The following is a 19,967-nucleotide window of genomic DNA, read 5'->3' as shown; positions in this document are numbered from 1 at the left end:
ATATGGTCATTGCACACTGTGGTTACTGTGTGCTCCCAGTGTGACATATAAGAAATAAAGCACCACAGAGGCTTAATATATATTTGGAGTGTCTTGGGCATTTTTAAGTAAAAAAAAAAATGAATGTATTAAACATAGCTAGAGGCAAAAGTACTTTTTCTCCATAGTTGGGGTCCTCAGATAACATCACACTGATGATAGACAGATTGAAGCCACAGAATTCAGAGCTCGCACATTGTGTAAACATGTTCAGCTCCAAATTGTGAAGTGCGACCCCAAAGGTGACCCAGTGCTTCAAAAAATATATGGCATTACTTATTCTTTCTGCTTTTCTGCTGAATCCCAGCAGCTATTTCTCTTATGTAACAGGGTCGGCAATGAAGGCTTTCACCTTGGCTCAGTCTGGCTTTATTCAACACTGTGGATATCTGAGTTGAAAAATAGGAAGAGTGAGATATAAACAAATATATCTCTTCCTCCAAAATAATTACTGGCAAATGAATAAATAAACCCAGAAAATAACTGACTGTATTTACATTTTTTTAAACAATTTTCATGGCTTTTCCTGAGATTATCTCTAAGAACGACTTCTCTCCAGACAACTACTGTCATCTTAGTGTGTCTGTATTGACCCCAGGAAGAATGGAAGACACTCATGGGATGGTGATTTACCCTGTAGGCCTTCATGATGTCCACTGTATCCACAGCAGTCTGCTCCAGGACACCCTGATTCTGCAGCAGCGACCGCATCGTCTCTTCCATCCTGCACACAGAACACATAAAGTTGTGTTACCTCACAGGTATTTTTACGCAACTCATACTCGAGACCCTTCCAACAGCATTATTGCGTATTTACATTTGCACTTACACAATGCCATGCACGATGGTCAAAACAACAGCCATAGGAGCAAAGAAAGAAGTTAGGTCTACATAGGGAGGATGTCGGGGTGCCAAGAGGGTCAACAAAACATCAGACTTGAACATGCCCTGCTGCTAAATTAAAAGACTTAAACCCCAATGTTGTCACAACCTTAAAGACCCCTTCCGATGAAAATCAAGTTGTTTTTTGCCCTTTTATTAGACAAGTTAGTAGAGAGGCAGACAAGAAAGTAGGGAGAAGACCTGAAGCAAAGAGCCGTGAGTGGGAATTGAACCCAGGCTGCTATGTTGGGGACTATCACCCCTGTTTATGGGTTGCCTGCACAGTCGTATCTAGGTGCCCAAAAACCAAGGTTTTAAGTTTGATAACATGTCCATATAATGTTCTCTAAATGCTGCAAGATACATCTTGAATGTGATAAAACAGATTCAGACATTTGGGGTTTCATATGTAACAAGCCTAAGGAATCAATCCTGTCAAATTGCAGGGTGGAGCTTTCTGTGCCATTATTCTTCTTCAGAACTGGATTCCAGTTGAAATAGCTATGACTCAATTAGTCAAATACTACGACTTTCAACTCCATTGTTTAGACTAGAGTAGTTTTATAAGGTTTGAGTAGAGTTAAAGGTGAGCCGATGTGCTCAATCTGTGGAAAGTGGCAAACGGTTCATATGGAAGGTATGAGGAGAAAGAGACGGGGACTGTGTAGATCTGCACATTCTAAAAGGAAGCCACAATGTAGCATTACATCTAAACCATTTTAGGGCAGGAAGGGATTATTTTCTTGGAAAATAACTTCTGAACATGTAACTCTGACACACAGAGGTAAGTTTTTCAGGGTTTAATCAGTGACTGGGAATTGATTTGAACTAAATTATGAACATTCCTGAAACCTAACCAACTAGTTTGTGTCTTCTATCATTTTAGAAGGCAATTGCCAATATTAGCACCCTACTGACAGATCAACAAAATCTTTCAATGTAGCTTTCTACAGGGCATGGCCACAGCTGATTTTGTAATTTAATTTGAAGGACTTGTCACACAAGTCCTAAGATGCTATATAATTATTACATATTTTTTCTAACTTTGATGCCAAAGTCCAAATGTTTGTAAATCTCGACAGCTTGCCAGAGGAGCTTATGATGTGACGCCAAAGTCATCAGCAGCTTCAAATTGATGAGTAGACCCAGAGGTCCCACTGAAAACATCTGATGGTGAGATCTATTTTCAAGCTATATGAAGTGTTTGTTGTTTGTAATGGATCATTGCGTTTTCAATTGTGATGTTTATTTTTTTATACTTTTCCATAAGCATGTGCACACAAACACACAAATACAGCCCACGGTGAAAATGAAAAGAGAATGGGACTGAATCTGTGCCAGAGATGCAAGATGGATGAGTGGTAATTTTTCTGGATTGGATCCCAACTTCTGCTCAGATCACGGTGCGGGGAACACTTTGTCCAAATGACTTCACTGAGCGCAGAATGTGCAAACATAATACTCACCGACTTATTGTGTGAGATTTAGCCATGTGTCAGTGCACAGCTGCATATGTGTCTGCTGATGGCTTGAATTAAGTGCAATCACAGCAGTAAACACCCAGCAAGTAACCTTGACCTTCAAGGTCTGGTCTGCTCAAAAACAATCTGCGCTTCTATTTTGTGCTGCTGCAAGCTACATGCAAAACAGGTGGCAAAGAGTGCATGTGAAAATGCCTCTGCCTATTTCCATCTGAATAAGACCCACATGCCATCTTTATCTGCCGAGCTTTACAGTGAACTTTGACCCAACATGGATTCACTCTCTGATTCTGTAAAAAAAAAAAAAAAGAAAGAAAGAAAAAAGACTACCACAGCAGTAGATAAATGATGTGAGATAATCTTGGACCCAGCTGGGATCATGTAAACGGAAATGATGAGATAAAGCTGACATTCACAAGCACCGGAGTGAAAGGCAGCCATTGTAAAAAAAAAAAAAAAGAAGTATCTTGACAAAAGAAGGGCTTTGACATTGTCAGGTAGGATTCATCTGAATTTCATGATACTGTCCTCTTTTTCTCTGTCTTGTTGTGCTTTGATTCACGGTGAAGTTAAGCAAGACAGGCTCACAAATTTAAAATTGAAAAAAATAATCTACATGCCAATTTCTACAGTGGGATTCACCCACACTGTTGCACACCATTTACATTAGCAAGGACTATCACCTTCTTGTCTCTCTGGTCCCAAACCCATGATTTATGTGTTTGTCTGTGTGACAGAAGACCCCACGGCAGAAGTGCATGAATAATGCAAAAAGTTTAACTGTGTCCTGCAAGTCCTTTACATTTACTGCTATCAGGGTAAATGTGTATGGATTTGTTGAAAAAAGAATTACTAATATTAATGGAACAGATGTATGTGGACTACCACAAGAAAACTTTTCTGTACAGTTCAGCCCGGCTCATGCTAAAAGTCCCGCAGTTTTTGTCACAACTGTTGCTGACATGAGTCAAGGGTGCTGAATTTTTCATTTTCTTTTACATAATCTGTTTAAAGCAAACTCTTTATTACTGACATATTTGTAATATAATATTTCTGATAAAATATCACAATTTCAAGTTTTCACAAATGGAATGCCTGCCAAAGATGAGCAGTTCAAGGACGATGTACGACGCTAAAAAACGATTTGGTTCTGATAATTGCAGTTAAAGCATTAACGTACATCTTTTTAGCTTGCTTAAAATATTATATCACCCCAAACCAGAATGGCTAAACTATTTTTAGTATTGTATAATGCATCCTTTTTCTATAGAAGGTTGAAAACAACATCATTGGTAATTTTATCAATGATGCTGGAAGTTTCACATCATTAAGTGTCTAAATTGAAGAACTTAAACAACGTTTATGCATACCAAAGTGTGGCAAGTCTATGCTGCATTTAAGTTTTGTTACATAATAAGTTCCTGGTAGTTTTTCAGTGATTGGCTGTGTGGTAGTGGGTGAAAATGAGCACAAGGCGGGCAGGGCAAGGGAGGACGTGGCAAGGCACACCATCTGTCCAGGCTGAGCCATAAAGCCGACTGTAATCAGGCCGCTATGGCTGCTGAATGAACAGTCAGAGAGGCGAGCAGGGCTGTGGCAGATTGCTCCAGTTCCTGCTTTAAATGCTGGCCTTAATCAGCACAACCTATAGTGCAAAGAGGACGTAGACATAGACAGCTTTGGTGTCCGGAGACGCTGACACTAGGTCAAGGACTAGCGGACAGGCATGATCAGTTTTACAAGCAGGGTAGTCCTTGGACTGGGGGGATTTGGGCAGGTAGCCTCCTATAGATATATCCACAGTCTGTGCCTATTGTGTGATATTCTAACACTTGAATCATGGAGCTAAGTCTTTCTAAAAGATTAGTGGCTTGCAATTTAAAAAAAATAAAAATCCAGAAGGTTGTCTGAGGAAATTTCAACACTTTCTCCTCATTCTGGACCAAAACTATTCTGTCCACTACACAACAGGAGTAAAATTAGAAAAATATCTGATTAATATGTAGAGGGAGGCATTTAGAATTAAACTGAAATGAGAAACAGTGGAAATATCATTAGGCGAGCCAACAGATGGAGCTAAAATGATTCTAATGCGGCATGCATAAAAAAACACGGACCAAATAAGCCAGGGAAGCAATGAATGTAAAATTAAATGAACGGCATCAGTTTATTTTTGTTGCAGGCGTGGCCCAACATGCACAGTCGTATCTGCACAACTTCTAGACAGCGAGCTCGCTATGACTGCCAAGGCCTTGGTGACCTTCGCATTACTAAGTGGCAGGATGGTAAGAAATGCTTTGATGCCTCAGCCTGCCTGCTTCCTCGTGTTGTGGCTGGAGGAGGAGGGAGGCGTCTGGGTGGGTGTGCTTCTGTGTACACACACCTGAAAGAGAGCCTTTGTGTTGCTAAACAGACCCCCGGAACTCTGGAGCAGCCATGCCGCTTCAATTTCAAACGTTTCCTGTCACTGAAGGCACAAACGTGTGGCATCTCACTGGACGGACTTGAGCCTTTTGATGGCGGAGACAGAAAGACTTTGAAGAATAGTGGTGGTGCTGAGGAACATTCTTGCTGTGGGTCAGCTTGGAGGAAAAATATATTCCTCCAGTACATTAAAAAACTCACTGTATTCTTCACCTCCTCAATCTTTGTAGCTCTTCAAGCTTTTCCAAAAAAACCCCACTTATAGTACAGGTTGAGAGGATGCAACAGAACAGCCAATCGAGCTCTGTAGTTAAGTGTCCTCTGGAACTAGCAGTTGCAAGTTGTGAGAGGGTTAATTATGAAGTCCTGTGTTCCAAAAGGATAAGAAAAATTAACAAATGTATGCATCCAAGGCAGTAAATCCTGCTAAGTACAGAGCAAGACAGGCTCCCAGCAAAAACCATCCTATAGAATAAACAATGTAATTTGTCATAACTGTAAATTCAACCACCTAAAACCTATTTACATGTGAAAGAGGCTCCACTAAATGCTTATGATGGATGGAATATAACTCTCAGATGACAGAGCGTTACTTTACATACAACACATAGTCTTGCTCAGTGTGGTTAATCTCAAAGTGATTGCCGACGACCTATTGAAGGCATCATTCAGAGGAGAAGAGGGGGAAGAAAGGACGAATATGTGTGTTTTAAAGAGGGGGAGCACGTGGAGGCGAAAGCCAATTCTGACTCTCGTGACCCTCGTGTCGCGCGAGCTGAATTTCAAGCACGACGCTCGTCAGCAGTCCAGGAAATACAATTAAGGCTCCAATCAATTTTCAGCCTGAGGTCTGACGATCTTCCCCTCGCTTTCGCAAACACACACACAGAAAACACGCATGGTTGCAGGTTGTCTAAAGCTCCGACGGTGATCCACAGAGGTGAACAAAGCGATGCATCATCACAACACGCTGGGGCAATTAGAGGTGAAACATTGGCTGGCTGACAAACCCGCTGTGAACGTATGCAAAACTTCCTATCTTCTTCCTCTTTAGCAGCCAGAAGTCACAATGAGAAACTTCAAATGAAGGAGGTTTTTTTTTTTCAACTCAGCTGCAGAAGCTTTACTCAGCTGCTTCAATGACAAATTCCTGCACAGAACTGAAAATGATCAAAGGAGCCACAAACCTCCAAAAAAGCTGACAATGTTAGCTTGAAACTTACCCCATTTTGAGTTTCTCTCCATTTTTAACGCTGCCATTTTTTCTGAAAAGAGCCAGAAACACTGTGCAGACATCCCTGAGCTCCATATGTAGCGACATCCGATTGCTCAAACAGCACTCTGCTCTTGCAGCGCTATAAAGTGACCCAGACACTATTGGAGAAATGTGGGTCTCTAGGCTAAAATAGGCCATGCAGTCGTCATATAAGCCTCAGTGCTTTTCGCTCAATCGACAGACAGCATGGTCAGACCCGTGGCCGGGTTACCGAATCAGTCTGACAGCAGATCTCCTGTTCTCGTTTTCTACTTGCCGTGTCTCCGGCATGTCATTATCCGACACTGGCCCTGTGCAAAGACAGTGATCTGGCAGGCAAAGACTTTCCCATATGTCCCATGTTAAGCCCTCTCCAAAGGAGAAGGGCCCCTGCTGGGAAGGCAAGCAAGCTGGTAGTCTTGGATCAGACGGGAATCAGGGATGGACTTGCAAGGATGAAGCACAACTAAGGGACAGGGATCCCCCCCGTTTTGTCAGCCAGTGTGTGCATGTCTGTGTGTGTCCATATAGCCTAGTGGGTCTTCACTGGTGATTAAGAGGCTTTGGCTTTGCTAAAATCAACACTTTCCGTGCAAGAAAAGCTAACACGGAGGCTGCATGCCAGGACACTTGCTGCATGATCAGACATCTCTGCGTGCCATCGCAGACTTCAAGCATCTCATCGGTCCTCTCTCTTCAGATCTGTCACTTTTCAATAATGTTGTTCTCAGATGCCCGTTTGTTAATTTTAGTCATCGCTCTACTGCCAGTGACCGCCTGCATGCTTGCATGTTTTACAGCTCAGAACAAGCAGGAGTTGCTGGTCCCCCCCTGCCACGGTTGGAAAATCATTCTGCCAGCATTCCTTGGCAGCAACATATGAGCTACACTGTGTCTATATTCTGAATTAAAAATAAAAGGATGGCCTTTTGTGCACTCTTGTTGTTTTTCCTTCCTCGCAGAAAACTCTTGGTCACTTGTTCAAACTTCAGAGCGGAGCATAGTGCAAGTTTTGCAACAGGAATTAAGAGGATCAGAGTGAAATAACTAAATGGACCGACACAAACATTTCAGCGGAATGTGCCAGAGATATGTGGAGAAGCTTCAGCTTTTCTCTGTTTGACTCTGCTGACACTCTCACTTTATCAGCACTGTCAGAGGCTCAGGTTGACCGAGACCCTCTAATCAGATTTGACCGGTGAACAATTGGAATATCCTCAAGCCGGTGAAATGATAGGGAGAACAATCACCTGGTTGTGCAGCTGAATCGAGGCCATCGGGGGCCGTCGCGTGACTGCTCCAGCGACAGCCACAATCGCATTATCTGACCTGAACAAGCCACTGCAAAACTGTCTGTTTTAGCGCAGAAATATTCCATTCTTCCTCTCATACTCCTTTCCAGCAAATCACTTATGTACGCCCACCGAGTGATTGCCTAGCTTAACCCGACGCTAAGCCACCCTTATCCTCTTAGAGCTGTTTTGCAGAAAACATGCGAGGAGACCCTTTCTTAGACGTGACCTCAATGAAGAAGGGGAAACAAACTGAAGGTTTTTGGTGACATGTCTGGTGCAGTTTAGAGACTTGAGGACAGTTCAGAGCTGTAAAAGTCATACGCATCAGTCATGCGTGTTACACCGGAGTAGCATTACAAAGGTCCATGCCCTTGTGACCGTTGACCGCTGACTCTCACCCGTGACCTTTAACCGTACCAATAAGACACACATGCAAGAGAAGAAGAGATCAAGAGGCCAAAGCATTTAGTGTTCCTGACAGTCATATTTCATTCTGCTTTTCTTGGCTTTCGAGAATTACTACAAAACAACGTTACTAGAAGTGCCTCTTGTTGACTGGGTGCAATTGAGGACAAGTCTGTAAAGAGTGTAAATTAAAACGGACATATGGAGGGAACCAGATTTAGGTTCTTCTTTCATCCCTCCAGCAGTTACGCTACATTTGGAGGGATTTAGAGTGCAAATTCATGACGGCGGTTCCACATGTTCACCTCTGGCCAGAGGAAGCAGTTAGCAATAAGAGAGCCATTGGTCCTGGGGAGCATCTCACTGGAGCCTCTAGACGATCTCCCCAGTGGGTTGCAGACATGTGTGTTCCACATGTGAGACAGAGATACAGACTAAGGAAGACATCCCAGTGGGAAACCTTAGTCGTGATGACAGCATGGAGTCCATTACTTACACAAGGAGCTTCGAAATCTCCCAAGCAGAGGGCCATTTGGGAACTGGGGGGTCAAGATGGTGAGGATGTTTGGTAAAACCTAATCAAGTCAAGTCTTACGTTGAGCTGAAACAAGTTGTTGATTTTAAGTTACTAGTCAATTGATGAAAAGTGCAATGGCAACCGTTTTCATACTTGATCAGTGTTTAAACTCATTTGTGAACAAAAGCAAGAAAGAAATCAATTGAAAATGTGGATATTCTGTGTTTTTTCAAAGTGATGATAGTAAATTTGAGTTTTCGACTGACAAAACAAGCTAATTGACAGCGTCTTCATGAACACTGGGTAAATTCTTTTTATTACTATTTTCTGAAATTTCACACATGAAATGATGCATATATCTGCAGAGAAAAATAACTACTATTTTACAGCTATTCATCTATAATTCAGTATCGGAACACAACGGAGAAACGATTTGTCGATAAAACATCCTGATTGGATTTCTGTCCAAAAATATGAATGCATTCTGTATCTTATAAATAATAAATTGCCATAAAGATGTCTTGTTCTGCAACACTCCAGCGCCCTCATTTGGGCTATTAAATGCACAATTTTGATCATGAACTTAGTGATGTCATTAGCATTGCTTACATTTAACAGGCAATACCTTCAACAGCCATATCAGTCGATTGGAACTATTCAGAAAGTTCTATTCAAATGAGGTTTGATGACTACAATATTACGTTTGAAATACAATTATTCAATTCTCAAACAAAAATCCATTCACCTCAATTGTACTGCAGGGGCAGAGGTCGGTGAAGTGACCCTTCAAAGAATTTGATTATGAAAAAAAACGATACACAGAGTATAAGAGCAGCTCTGTATATGTGTCAGCTGCCAGACAACCAAATCTATACTGCAGCCATGAGGTCAGTTTGAATTACATGCTTTCTGGCTTTAGGCTACAATCTGTGAGCACCAGTTTCACAAGCCAGAGAGAAAAAACAGGCGAGCTCCTGTGATGCGAGCACGGATGCCCTACTTCCGCAGAAGCTTGTAATCTGACCTCTTTCAAACAGCCTATAAACATCATAACCAGCATGTTTAATCCAAGGCAGAAGTTTGCTGGGGTGGAGTGGGTGTACACAAGTGTTTGTGATCGTTTGACACAATTACAAGCAAGTAAAAGGTTGCGCTTTGGCACAGAAACCCAGCGTCCTGCTTGGTAAATGAGCAGACTGTGTTCTCTTCAAAGGAAAAACTGGCAGATTTATAGCAAAGTCCTCTTATGGGCTGGTAATTTAGTGCAAGTGATAGAGTAGAATAACCTAAATTAAGTTCAATCAAGCATAATTCCCTGTTCAAATTTGGAAGTTAAAGAGAGAGGCTGAAATGGACCAATAAATCCTTTAAATATGAGGTGCTCCCAGAATAGTCCAGACACCTATTATCTATTTAACAGCCCCTCATCCCCATTGGGCAGGAGTAAGGAAGTAACTTCAAAAGGCTGACCCCCCTCCATCCTGTTAATGACCCCAGATGTGTCGTCTTGAACAGGGGCCTGATTCATCTGGCTAAATCCTGTAGCCGCCAAGGCATGCAGTTGGTGTGGGGAGGGCTGTTTCAAATGCTCCAAATTAAAACACTTGGGCCAGGCGTGGCTGGATGCTTGGATGATTAGAAGAGAGGGCATTGATCTGCAAACAGAGTGCAATCACTCAGCTCCCTCTCTGAGTGTATTAGCCTTCACCAGTCCAGCTGTGCAGTCCAATGCAGCAGTAATGAGAGTAGCACATGAATGCATAGAGTGCGGCTCTGAAACTTTACTCTGCGGACCACAGAGGGATCTCAACCTGAGCGTGACTGTCTAAACAACATGTCCAGACTCGATAAGCACCGCCATTCCTGCCTGCTTACATCATCGGGGCCATGACACTGAATATGCATTATGCATGTGTGCACACATGTTCTCACACACTGAGTAACGTGCAGAAACACCCGTCATCATCTGCTGTTGTTGTTAGTCTAGCAGTAAGTCTCCCATATCCTGCCACGAAGAGGACTCTTCAAGACAGTAATGATTCAAAGTCAAGTGGACCGGGTTGGCTGTAAACGCCGTGGTTTTGCCGATGAGCGCACATGTGTTCTGAGTGACAATGAGTGTTATCCAGCGGCACAGCAAAATGAAGCCAAGAGGAATTTGTTTTCAAACTGGTTTACCTTGAATGCCCTACAGAGAGCGGAACAGAAAAACACATCGGACCTGAGCTTCTGTAACCAAGGTGTGTGTGTAGATTTGAGAGCAACAACAAGGCCTCTCCTTTCCCCTTTCTGCTGTCTAATCTCCACAGCAGGCAGAGGAATGACTACAATGGAGTCTTTAAAAGGATAAGCACAGAAAGCAAAACAAAACTCAGTGAAGGGAAACCAAACAAATTGCCGACAAAAGACTGAGAAAGTTTGGTCCTATTCATGGGTAAAATTAAACTGCAGTTCTGGTCATTACCTGAAAATTGCTTCCCTCATCTTCAAGCCAGACGTGAACGAAGGGCCCTCAGTAGCCCCCATGTTCTTGTCTGCTTCATCCTGTCTGAGTGTGGTAGCACAGGATGGAGAGAGGATGTAGACAAGGCCTCAAAGTGTCCTTGCAGGATAAACATCCAAACACACTCGATGGATTGTATTTCTGTCTCTACAATTCATTCAGTCGCACTAATTTTAAGTTCTTGTCTACTGAAGGACAAGATTTTAAGTGCTGGTGCTCCTCATCACATCCCCATCTTTTCACCCCTTGTCCTCCTCTGTCCTGGCTTTTTAAATGTCTCGCCCATGTGGAGTCGTTCGACGTCCAGGGTGGGCCGAGGAGGCTGCTGAGTTGTGGGCTGGAGTCTCCAACTAATCCGCTGGAGTTTAATGACAGCAGGCCTTGCTAGTGGTGGTGAAGCCTTAGGGGGTTGACCCAAGTCAGGAGGGGCTGGGCATGTGACCCACACCGGGCTAAGAGCCCAACTGGCTGGGGGAGGGCGTGTGTGTGGAAGAGTGGCTATAGGCATGTGTGAACACCTACGTCTGGAGCTGAGTGGCCAGTCACTTGAGGAATGCCGACTTTCTGATCTCAGCCGTGAAAACATGGGCAAATTGAGCTGTTTTTTTGTGGGTGAAGGTAGAAAAAGAAAAGCCGGTTGTTCCAGTTCTGGCAATTCTGGAAAATGTTACCCCTGCCAAAAAGAGTCTAAGCACTACAGGGGCATACAAACGAAAACGCAAACAAAGGCTGCAAGAAGCTGAGATTCCCTGGAGTTTGTCTGGCTGCAGGGGCGACTGTCTGATCTCTGCTGTTTGTTGTGGATACGGCTGTTTGTTCATACGTGTCTTTTTTTGTGTGATACTGCAGCTCTAACAAGCAGCTCATTACGTTTGTCTCATATCATCACAGAACAACGCTGTCTCCTGGTGTAATACATCATAAAAGCAGCAAGCTCAAAAAAAGAAAGGAAATTTAGTTAAATCTGACTGGAACCTATTTTTGGCATCCATTTAAAAGACTATGTTTGATATCTTTGCTAGAACATTTCTCTTATGATACAAATTGGGGCGTCCGTTTCATCGTCATCATCCTGAGCACAACCTCAATTAATTAGCAATACGCAAATCAATTGCTGCCTGAGGTCAAACAGATCCCAGCCTATTTAAAAGATTGGATGTCCACCTAACATGATTTGAAAGTGTTATCTCGCAAGACACATTGATGAACTGAGGCTTCTATTCCCCTAATGCACAACAAATAACTAGGCAAAATCAATTGAAAGATGGTTGCAGGTTTCAGGGGACACATCTAGCAGAGATGCGACTAGCTGCCGCCTGTTGGCTGACAGCAAATGCATATAAAGCGGTGCATGTCTTTGCATGTGCTTGCACGTGGGGGGTATATCCATAAGCCAATAACTGAAACAGCAGAGCGAGGAGGAGATGCAAGTGGGGCAAAGGTTCCTGGGATGACATTGCTTGGTGACAGAGTTATCTTTATTCTTTCTTTTTTTTCTTTTTACTGGCTTGTAAGTCGCTAATTAAAGTGACCACACTGATGTCCCATCTGCCACCAGGGCCCAGCGCCACAGATTATTGGCTGCCAAGTAAGCACGTTAATCCACTGAAGGACCAGGTAGCCGTAAACACACTCCATGCGCACGTTTCAGAGACCTGCTCGCTGCTCATTCACATTCAGATAAGCACCAGCATCGCTTAAACAAAGATTAAGACTTTGACAGTGAGACTGAAATCCTGTTAGCTTGTTAGCGTGGAGGTGGAAGGGGTGGGGGGGGATATCTTTGTAGCTTGTGGAAGGTAAAAGCAGCTGAACCTCAGGCTCCCCTCAGGAGACGCAAGAACCATTGAGGACATGGGCGCACGGAAATTACAGCAATCCAGCATGATGACAATGAGCGACACCACTGGAATGAAAACAGCTGAACGTGCTGGCGAGGTTGAGGGAACGTCCCCACTTTGATAAGCATTTTTTTAAGGACATAATGGAGTCTTCGTCTATATTGTCGAGCAACAGTCTCGATACAGCACCAGTAACCCGCCGGATACCCAATGAGACCCATCCATCTGGGCGACCACTGCCATGGCGACAAATTCATCTGTCTCCGTGGGGACCTGTGCAGAACCCAATCAGGGATGGGCTTTATATATTTCCCTCCTAATAGAACTGCAGTACTTTCACTTCAACACTTTCCTATCTACTAATTCACTTCCACGTTGACCCCCCCACCTTTTAAAGTCTAACTTGACGAGGGAGTGCACTATATCCACACAAATATTATCACACTTTGTTGGCAACCTGTGCAGGGAGCACTGAGTCTACACACAGGTCAGGCAGTGAGATATATCAACTGTAACCTAAATGAAAGATGTGGACAGGTGCAGCCAGCTAATATAAAATTGGTTCAGACAGGTTTACACAGGATATCATGATGATTTATACGCCTCTGAAAGGCTTCCTATACCCACTTGAAACTGCCTATAAACTATTGTTTCATATGCCATTTTCTGCGCCATCCAAATCAAAGCAAAATTAACCGAAAATGTGATTATCCCCTTCAAAAACTGCAGCTAAAGGAGCCTTGAGCGAGGCATTTAACCGCTGCGGTTAAAGCTCAGCAGCTCTCAAGTGTAAACTGTATGAATGTGCTGCAGGGTGTTGCTTTTATAAAACGGATGTAAGGAGGCTGAACATAAGTGAGCAACACTGTTGAGCGTAATTCAGAGGCTTCAATGGAACATTTTAAATATGTGATAAATCTTTGGAATGGCTCTTAAATATTTTACTCTTCCCCTGGCGGTGACTCTGCCCTCGTCTGCACTATAACACTGGGACCATTAAAATGTACAGGATTTTCTCCACTAACTTAATGAGAAGATAAGAAGTTAATGTGAAATCCTCTGTACTTCTTTTTTCCTTCTCTTTTTTTTTTTTTGCATAAGTAAAGCACTGAATGCCTATCGCCTAATTATGGCATCAACTCAGCTCCAAGTCTTGATTTGCTTTCCCTCTCTGTCACACTCCAGCAAGCTGCGCAGTGGAGGACAAACTCATGAAATAGAGGTTAGTGAAGTAAAGACAAGAGCATTGTTCGAGCACTTCTCGCCTTATAAGTTCTCTTTTTCGAAGCCGAAGTAATGCATCGGCAATTTTTTTTCGTTTTGCTGATGACAAGGTCAAGTGACCAAGAGAAATGTCACTGAAGTACTGAAGCAAAATGGAAAGAAGGAAAAAAATAAACAAAGGAAAAGAAAGAGCAGGGACCAGATATCGATTTTGAAGGTTATAAAGACAGTGCTGATTGCAGGAAATTGTAGGTGAAAATCAATCGACTGTTCGAGGTTGCCACACATTCCAATATAACCTTAAATATCCTTTTTTTGATTGTTTGTTGCCAGTTCAAAAGACAACGTAAAAGCGGTTTTCTTAGGTCTATTTTGGTGTCTTCAGATTGAATTGCAGATGCCCATTACTTTAGTGTAGCTACTGTAATGCGACCAAAATTAATGTTTTTTTTTTTTCGTGATTTCAATGTCACGTGGCCTCTCTGTGGATAAGATTGCTTATATACACCATTTATATATCAAAACTGACAACCATTCACATGCTTGCTGCACTGTAAAAAAAAGAAGGTAATATTTCAGCAGCTGGTGTACCAAAAAAAAAACTTACTGCAAAATAAATTGTCTTGCAATACATTAATTTTCCATAAGTAAAATGCATTTTTTAGCCTTAATTTTCCATGGAACCATGCCCGATTTTTGGACTTTTTAATGAAAGATATTTACAAGTGCAAAAACAATATAATAATAACAATAATAATAATAATAATAATAATAATAATAATAATAATAATAATAATAATAATAATAATAATAATAATCATCATAATAATCATAATCATAATCATAATCATAATCATAATAATAGGATATGATATTTTCATGTGATAAAACAAGTACAACATTTTTAAAAATGGAAAAATGTAGTTACAGGTGTTTTTGTGGTATTTTACATTGGATGTGTAAGTACTTCAGAGTATTTCAAAAATCAGTACAATTTCATGTTTTTCCTACAGTGTACTACCTCAGAGCTGTTTAATGTTGTACAAATTGTGAAAAACTTCTCGAAAGACTGAAAAGTGTTGAGTGCATCTTACCACAATGACTGCAATCAAAGGTATGAAAATCCAAGGCACTCTGTGTCTAAAGGCATTTTAATTAAAAACCCTTCAACTTGAAGCCTTTATCAGATTTAAAAGACATATTTGTCATTTCTGAGCTACGTACTCCAAATAAAACTGATTTACATATCCAACCATAGCTTTCACATGACTCAAAAGAAACATTAATTACTGCTCTTCTTGACGCAGATGCTTTGACTTTTAAAAACACCACATAAAGAAATGTGAAGGAGTCTAAATAAAGCAAACCATCACTAATCACTCCAGTGAGTACAAATTCTTGCAGATGACTTGTGAAGTACTAATTTTTGTGTCAGGAGACAGTTCAGAAACATGTGAGGGCACATCTTTAAAATGTTTTTTTTTATAACTCAGAGGAGATTCTTTATCTATTAATTTTCTATACTCAATAATAGCTGCTAGATACAGTAATAAAATCCAAATAACTGGAAACATTTACAGATATTGGGTGGGGACTCTGAACCTCAGCTTTTGTAAGATTCTGGAACAGTTTTGTGACTGTAGCTGTTCGGTAAAGAGAAATACAGGATTTCTTTTTGAAATGACATATAAGGTTCCATAAAATTGAAATACTCAAGCAAAATATTACCAGAAACACCACTTTCTATATCTCCTACACAGGTTTACTGAGTAGCAACTTAGCAGTAAGTCTTTTACTTGTTTTAATTTTGACTAATAGTGACTCTTGTATAATATCAAACCTACTCTCAGGCCAGTTTTCAGGCCAGTTTTACCTGGAGAATTTCTGCTGCAGTGAAACCATCTGCGCCCGTCCCAGCTCGGACTCCTCGGTCACTTCCCGGAGACGCTTCTCGCTCTCCAGTCGCAGGCGTCGCTCTTCCTCTAGCTCGTGGATCAGCTTTTCTCGCTGTTGGCAAACAGAAATAGATGAAGGGTTAATGGTTAACTCTCAGCGGCCTAAAGGCTAAAAAGGTCATCCTCAAGTCATACGCCATATTTACTGTCCCTGGGTGTAAATCTCTGAATCCCTGACAGCTTTAAAGTTGCTGTTTTTGCTTGATCTCTGACCCATGTTTGGTTGAAGGGTAAGTGAGCACAGGAGGTGATCAGCAAAACATCTGTGAAGCTGTGATGACAGTTTCAAAGTCTGTCTGGTTTTAAAATACATCCAGGCCCTGCCATTTTTTAAAATGTCTTAGGTGTAAGAGACAAAAAGAAAATAAGGGCATGATGACATTCAGGCTGCCAGATGGGCATCGCTTCCAGTAGTTTGTTGTGACTTTGAAATGTTCATAATGAACCTCGCCGTCCTTCTGTCTCTAAGACAGAAAGTTCACAGTAAATGTCAAATGAGATCTCTGAGCCTGGTCTCCTGTGCTTCAATCTTTCTCTTCCTTTTTATTTGCAGGTCTACTGACCAGAAAATACAATGAACAGCATATTTATCACCAAAGCAGACCCTGTTCTGTCACTCTACACATAAACCATCTGTCAAAATTTGAACAAAATGTAAGCAGAAAATACAAGATTGCCTTTATTTGTGAACCAGCTCGTAAGATTTTGCTCAGAGTGTATGTATTTGTAATTTGGGACACAAAACTAACAATTTCAGAATTTCATATGCTTCCAGACCTGGGAATTAGAGTACTTTCACCCTCAGCAAAACAGCTTACCTAGGAAACCACTAGAGGGGTTAAATATCCCCTCACAGAGTCATTAAATTTGGTGAGGACACAGCCAAAATTCTTTCCAGCTAATCCAAATGATTAAATGACTAAAGCAGAGGCCAAATATTTAATTACTGGCTCTTGAAAATGGAAAAAAGTGCAACATTTTCAAACAGTTGTGGGCATAGAGATAGATGTAACCATGTTTCCTTCCATGAATACAGTCTTTGGTTGACATTTCAGTAGAATTTGATATGTGGTAAATATATACATGTCCACCAAAAATTGCATTTTTGTATGAAATATGATTACACATGCTACCGTTCAGAAGTCTGGGGTCACCCAGACAATTTCATGTTTTCCATGAAAACTCACACTTTTATTCATGTGCTAACATAATTGCACAAGGGTTTTCTAATCATCAATTAGCCTTTCAACACCATCAGCTAACACAATGTAGCATTAGAACACAGGAGTGATGGTTGCTGGAAATGTTCCTCTGTACCTCTATGGAGATATTCCATTAAAAATCAGCTGTTTCTAGCCAGAACAGTCATTTACCATATTAACAATATCTAGACTGCATTTCTGATTAATTTGATGTTATCTTCATTGAAAAAAACTGCTTTACTTTCAAAAATAAGGACATTTCTAAGTGACCCCAAACTTTTGAACGGTTTATAAACATACTGTATACGACCTCTGGGACCCCAATACTACCCTCATTTGAAAGTTTGCACTTTCTTTTTCATTTTAAAGAACCAATAATTGCTAATTAATCATTTGACTCTACTGGGAATTATTTTGTCTGTTGTCTCACCAAATGTCATGGTTGTGGGTGTCACTATTCTGGAGATACTGAATCTTTAAAATGGCTTCCCAGGTTAGATATTACTTTGAGGGTAAAAATACAAATATTTCCAGTAGTGAAAACATTTGAAATTCTCTAAATTCAGCCAAAATAGTTTGTTCTGGCTCCCAAATAAATTAATTGTCGGTGCAGCAACATATTTCCTAAATTCTGTCAGAATAAACACAAACTAACCAAATAAAAGATCTGACTTTGAGCTGAACCTTATCACTAATTGCTTTCCTCCAAAAACCAATTAAACGTTGAAGTACTGTCATGTTGTTATGTTTGTAATAATCAAATTCTTCATCATTCTCTGGCTGTGAATTCAGGTAACCATGATCCCGTCAGTCCTTGATCATCTGCCTGAAGGATGAGTAAATACATGTCATACTGCCTGTCAAGAGATTTCTATTCAGCAGTCAGTCAGAAATAATATCCTTTTTCTTACGCTAAACCTCATCTGAAAGTCTTCCTCTCCATCCCAAGCAGTCCATCATTACTCCGTGTCAACTCCAGAGATTGCTTCCTCACAGACCAGCATTATGGGGACATCTAGTGGTGTAAAATAATGTAGTCAGGCCAAAAAAAATGTCCTTTACTTGGTATTTAGAAGAAACATCCTCAAAATGGGGTTTGTCTTTATGCTTAGCCTATCATCAACATGTTCAACCGTGACTTAAAGCTGCACCATAAAACCAAATTGCAAAGAAAAATGTCAAAACAACTGGAAAGTATGCCTGTAAATTACTGAACAGCTTCGAAAATAACCGCTTTTACTCTGACCACACTGTCTTGAATTCTACCAATAAACAGCTATATTTCACTGCATTGTTACTTGGCAGAAATTCTGTCACAAAAGCAGTTTTTAACTGGTCTGCGAGAGAGAATATTAAACCCAAGTCACCATTAAAACCAGTTCTGGTCTTCACTGTGGCCGTAAATTCATGGCTACTATGTGGAGCGGCTCTTTACCCAACGGGGAGGCTCCTCCTGTCAGGAGTAATGGCTGCAGTAAATCCAGTCATACAGAGGCATAAAGTAGTACATCCCCCTGCCAGGAGCTGGACCTATATATTTGGACAAAAACCAACCGACTTTCTGGCTTCTTTCTTGAAGGAAAATAGGTCATGCAACATGTAAAAGAATGTTTTTCTTATTTTTATACCTGCGTGTTGCATGCACAATATGGCAAAGTGAAAAAAACAAACAAAAAAGGATGGAAATATGTTTTGATGATATCCAAAATAATAATAATAATGGCATAAAACTGCAGCCTCCACTTTAGTTGAATTTCATCTCAATGCAAATAAGCACAAAGGCCTTTTTATTAGTACCACAGCATGCATTAAAGTGCAGAGTATTGTTGGCCTGGATTTTCACCCACACACAAAATAAAAGCACAGTAGCTTTGGTCCTGATTTTTGTTGCCCACATGGCCCAACGAACGCCCCAGGCATAAACCACCGACCACTATGTGTCTGCTGACAGAGTGTTGCCAACAACCTCAATAACAACACAGGATTTATAGTCTACATTGTCGTAAAAGCCCTCTATTGCTTTTGTTCAATATATAATTTCTGCAATTTAACGAGGCTATTAAATCAAACATTACCATATCTTTATGCGGCCAGAAATCCCCCGCAATACATTACAGTTTTTTTTCCTCTCAGTTGAAATGTTTATTGTCTACAGCAACTTTCTTTTACTTTTTTCTGTGGTGAGGAGTATGCTAATTGAAAGCATATTCTTTGACACGCCTGAGCTGCAGCTACAAAGACAAACACGCCTTTAGAAATGCCCTGGGAAGATATCTTAAAGTCAACATCGACATGGGATGTGACAGAGACAAAAACATGCTTGGCGACTTTCTATGAGAACATTTATCTTCTTTATCCAACCACTTCTGAGGAGATAATCCTCCGACTTGACTGTCTTGTCACGGCCTGGATGAGTTGTATAGCCAGGTTTGTCCTGTAGAGGGCAACATGTTCCTGGAATAAAACTACAAAAGCTCCACCAAAGCCGCCTCTATCAAACAATACAGTGCTTTGAAAAAAGCAATGTCAAATGGAATAGACCAAGTAATCTATAAAATGGCCCAGGCAGGGTTTTATACCGGCCTACTGAGCCATATATCTGAAACCAGCCCAGATTGGGTGTTTCAGGATTAAATGTGACCTCTGCTGCAGTCAAGGCTGGTTTCATTTCCTGGTTGATAAAACATGTATCCATCTAGATATGACCAAATGTATCACCAGGCTTCTTCCTTGAGATTGAATGGACTGCGAGATGGTATTGATTTCACTACACAAAATGTACTGACACAAATGAAAAATCTGGGATGAAAGAAGCAGCAAACATCTAATTTATGTGTTATATTGTAACATACACGGGGATGTACAGCAGCACTGAAACTGTATTAGTTGCAGTGGAGCCCGGAATGAAGCTTGGCTCGGTAATTGGACAGCATTAGATGGTAAT

The 19,967-nt window shown here is 41.2% G+C and overlaps 1 protein-coding gene across 1 annotated transcript in view; it reads right to left on the bottom strand.

Moving 5' to 3' along the window:
* The window catches only part of LOC111581816 (nck-associated protein 5-like), a 155,340-nt gene that overhangs the window by 46,613 nt on the left and 88,760 nt on the right, over positions 1-19,967 (bottom strand). The window contains 2 exon segments of the mRNA XM_035957365.2: positions 673-763; positions 15,740-15,873. Coding sequence (XP_035813258.2) covers positions 673-763; positions 15,740-15,873 — 225 coding nt within the window.

Source organism: Amphiprion ocellaris, chromosome 24, assembly GCF_022539595.1.
Source record: "Amphiprion ocellaris isolate individual 3 ecotype Okinawa chromosome 24, ASM2253959v1, whole genome shotgun sequence".
Lineage (NCBI taxonomy): Eukaryota > Metazoa > Chordata > Actinopteri > Pomacentridae > Amphiprion > Amphiprion ocellaris.
Note: the sequence above shows the minus strand (reverse complement) of the source record. Positions and strands in the feature narration are given on the sequence as shown.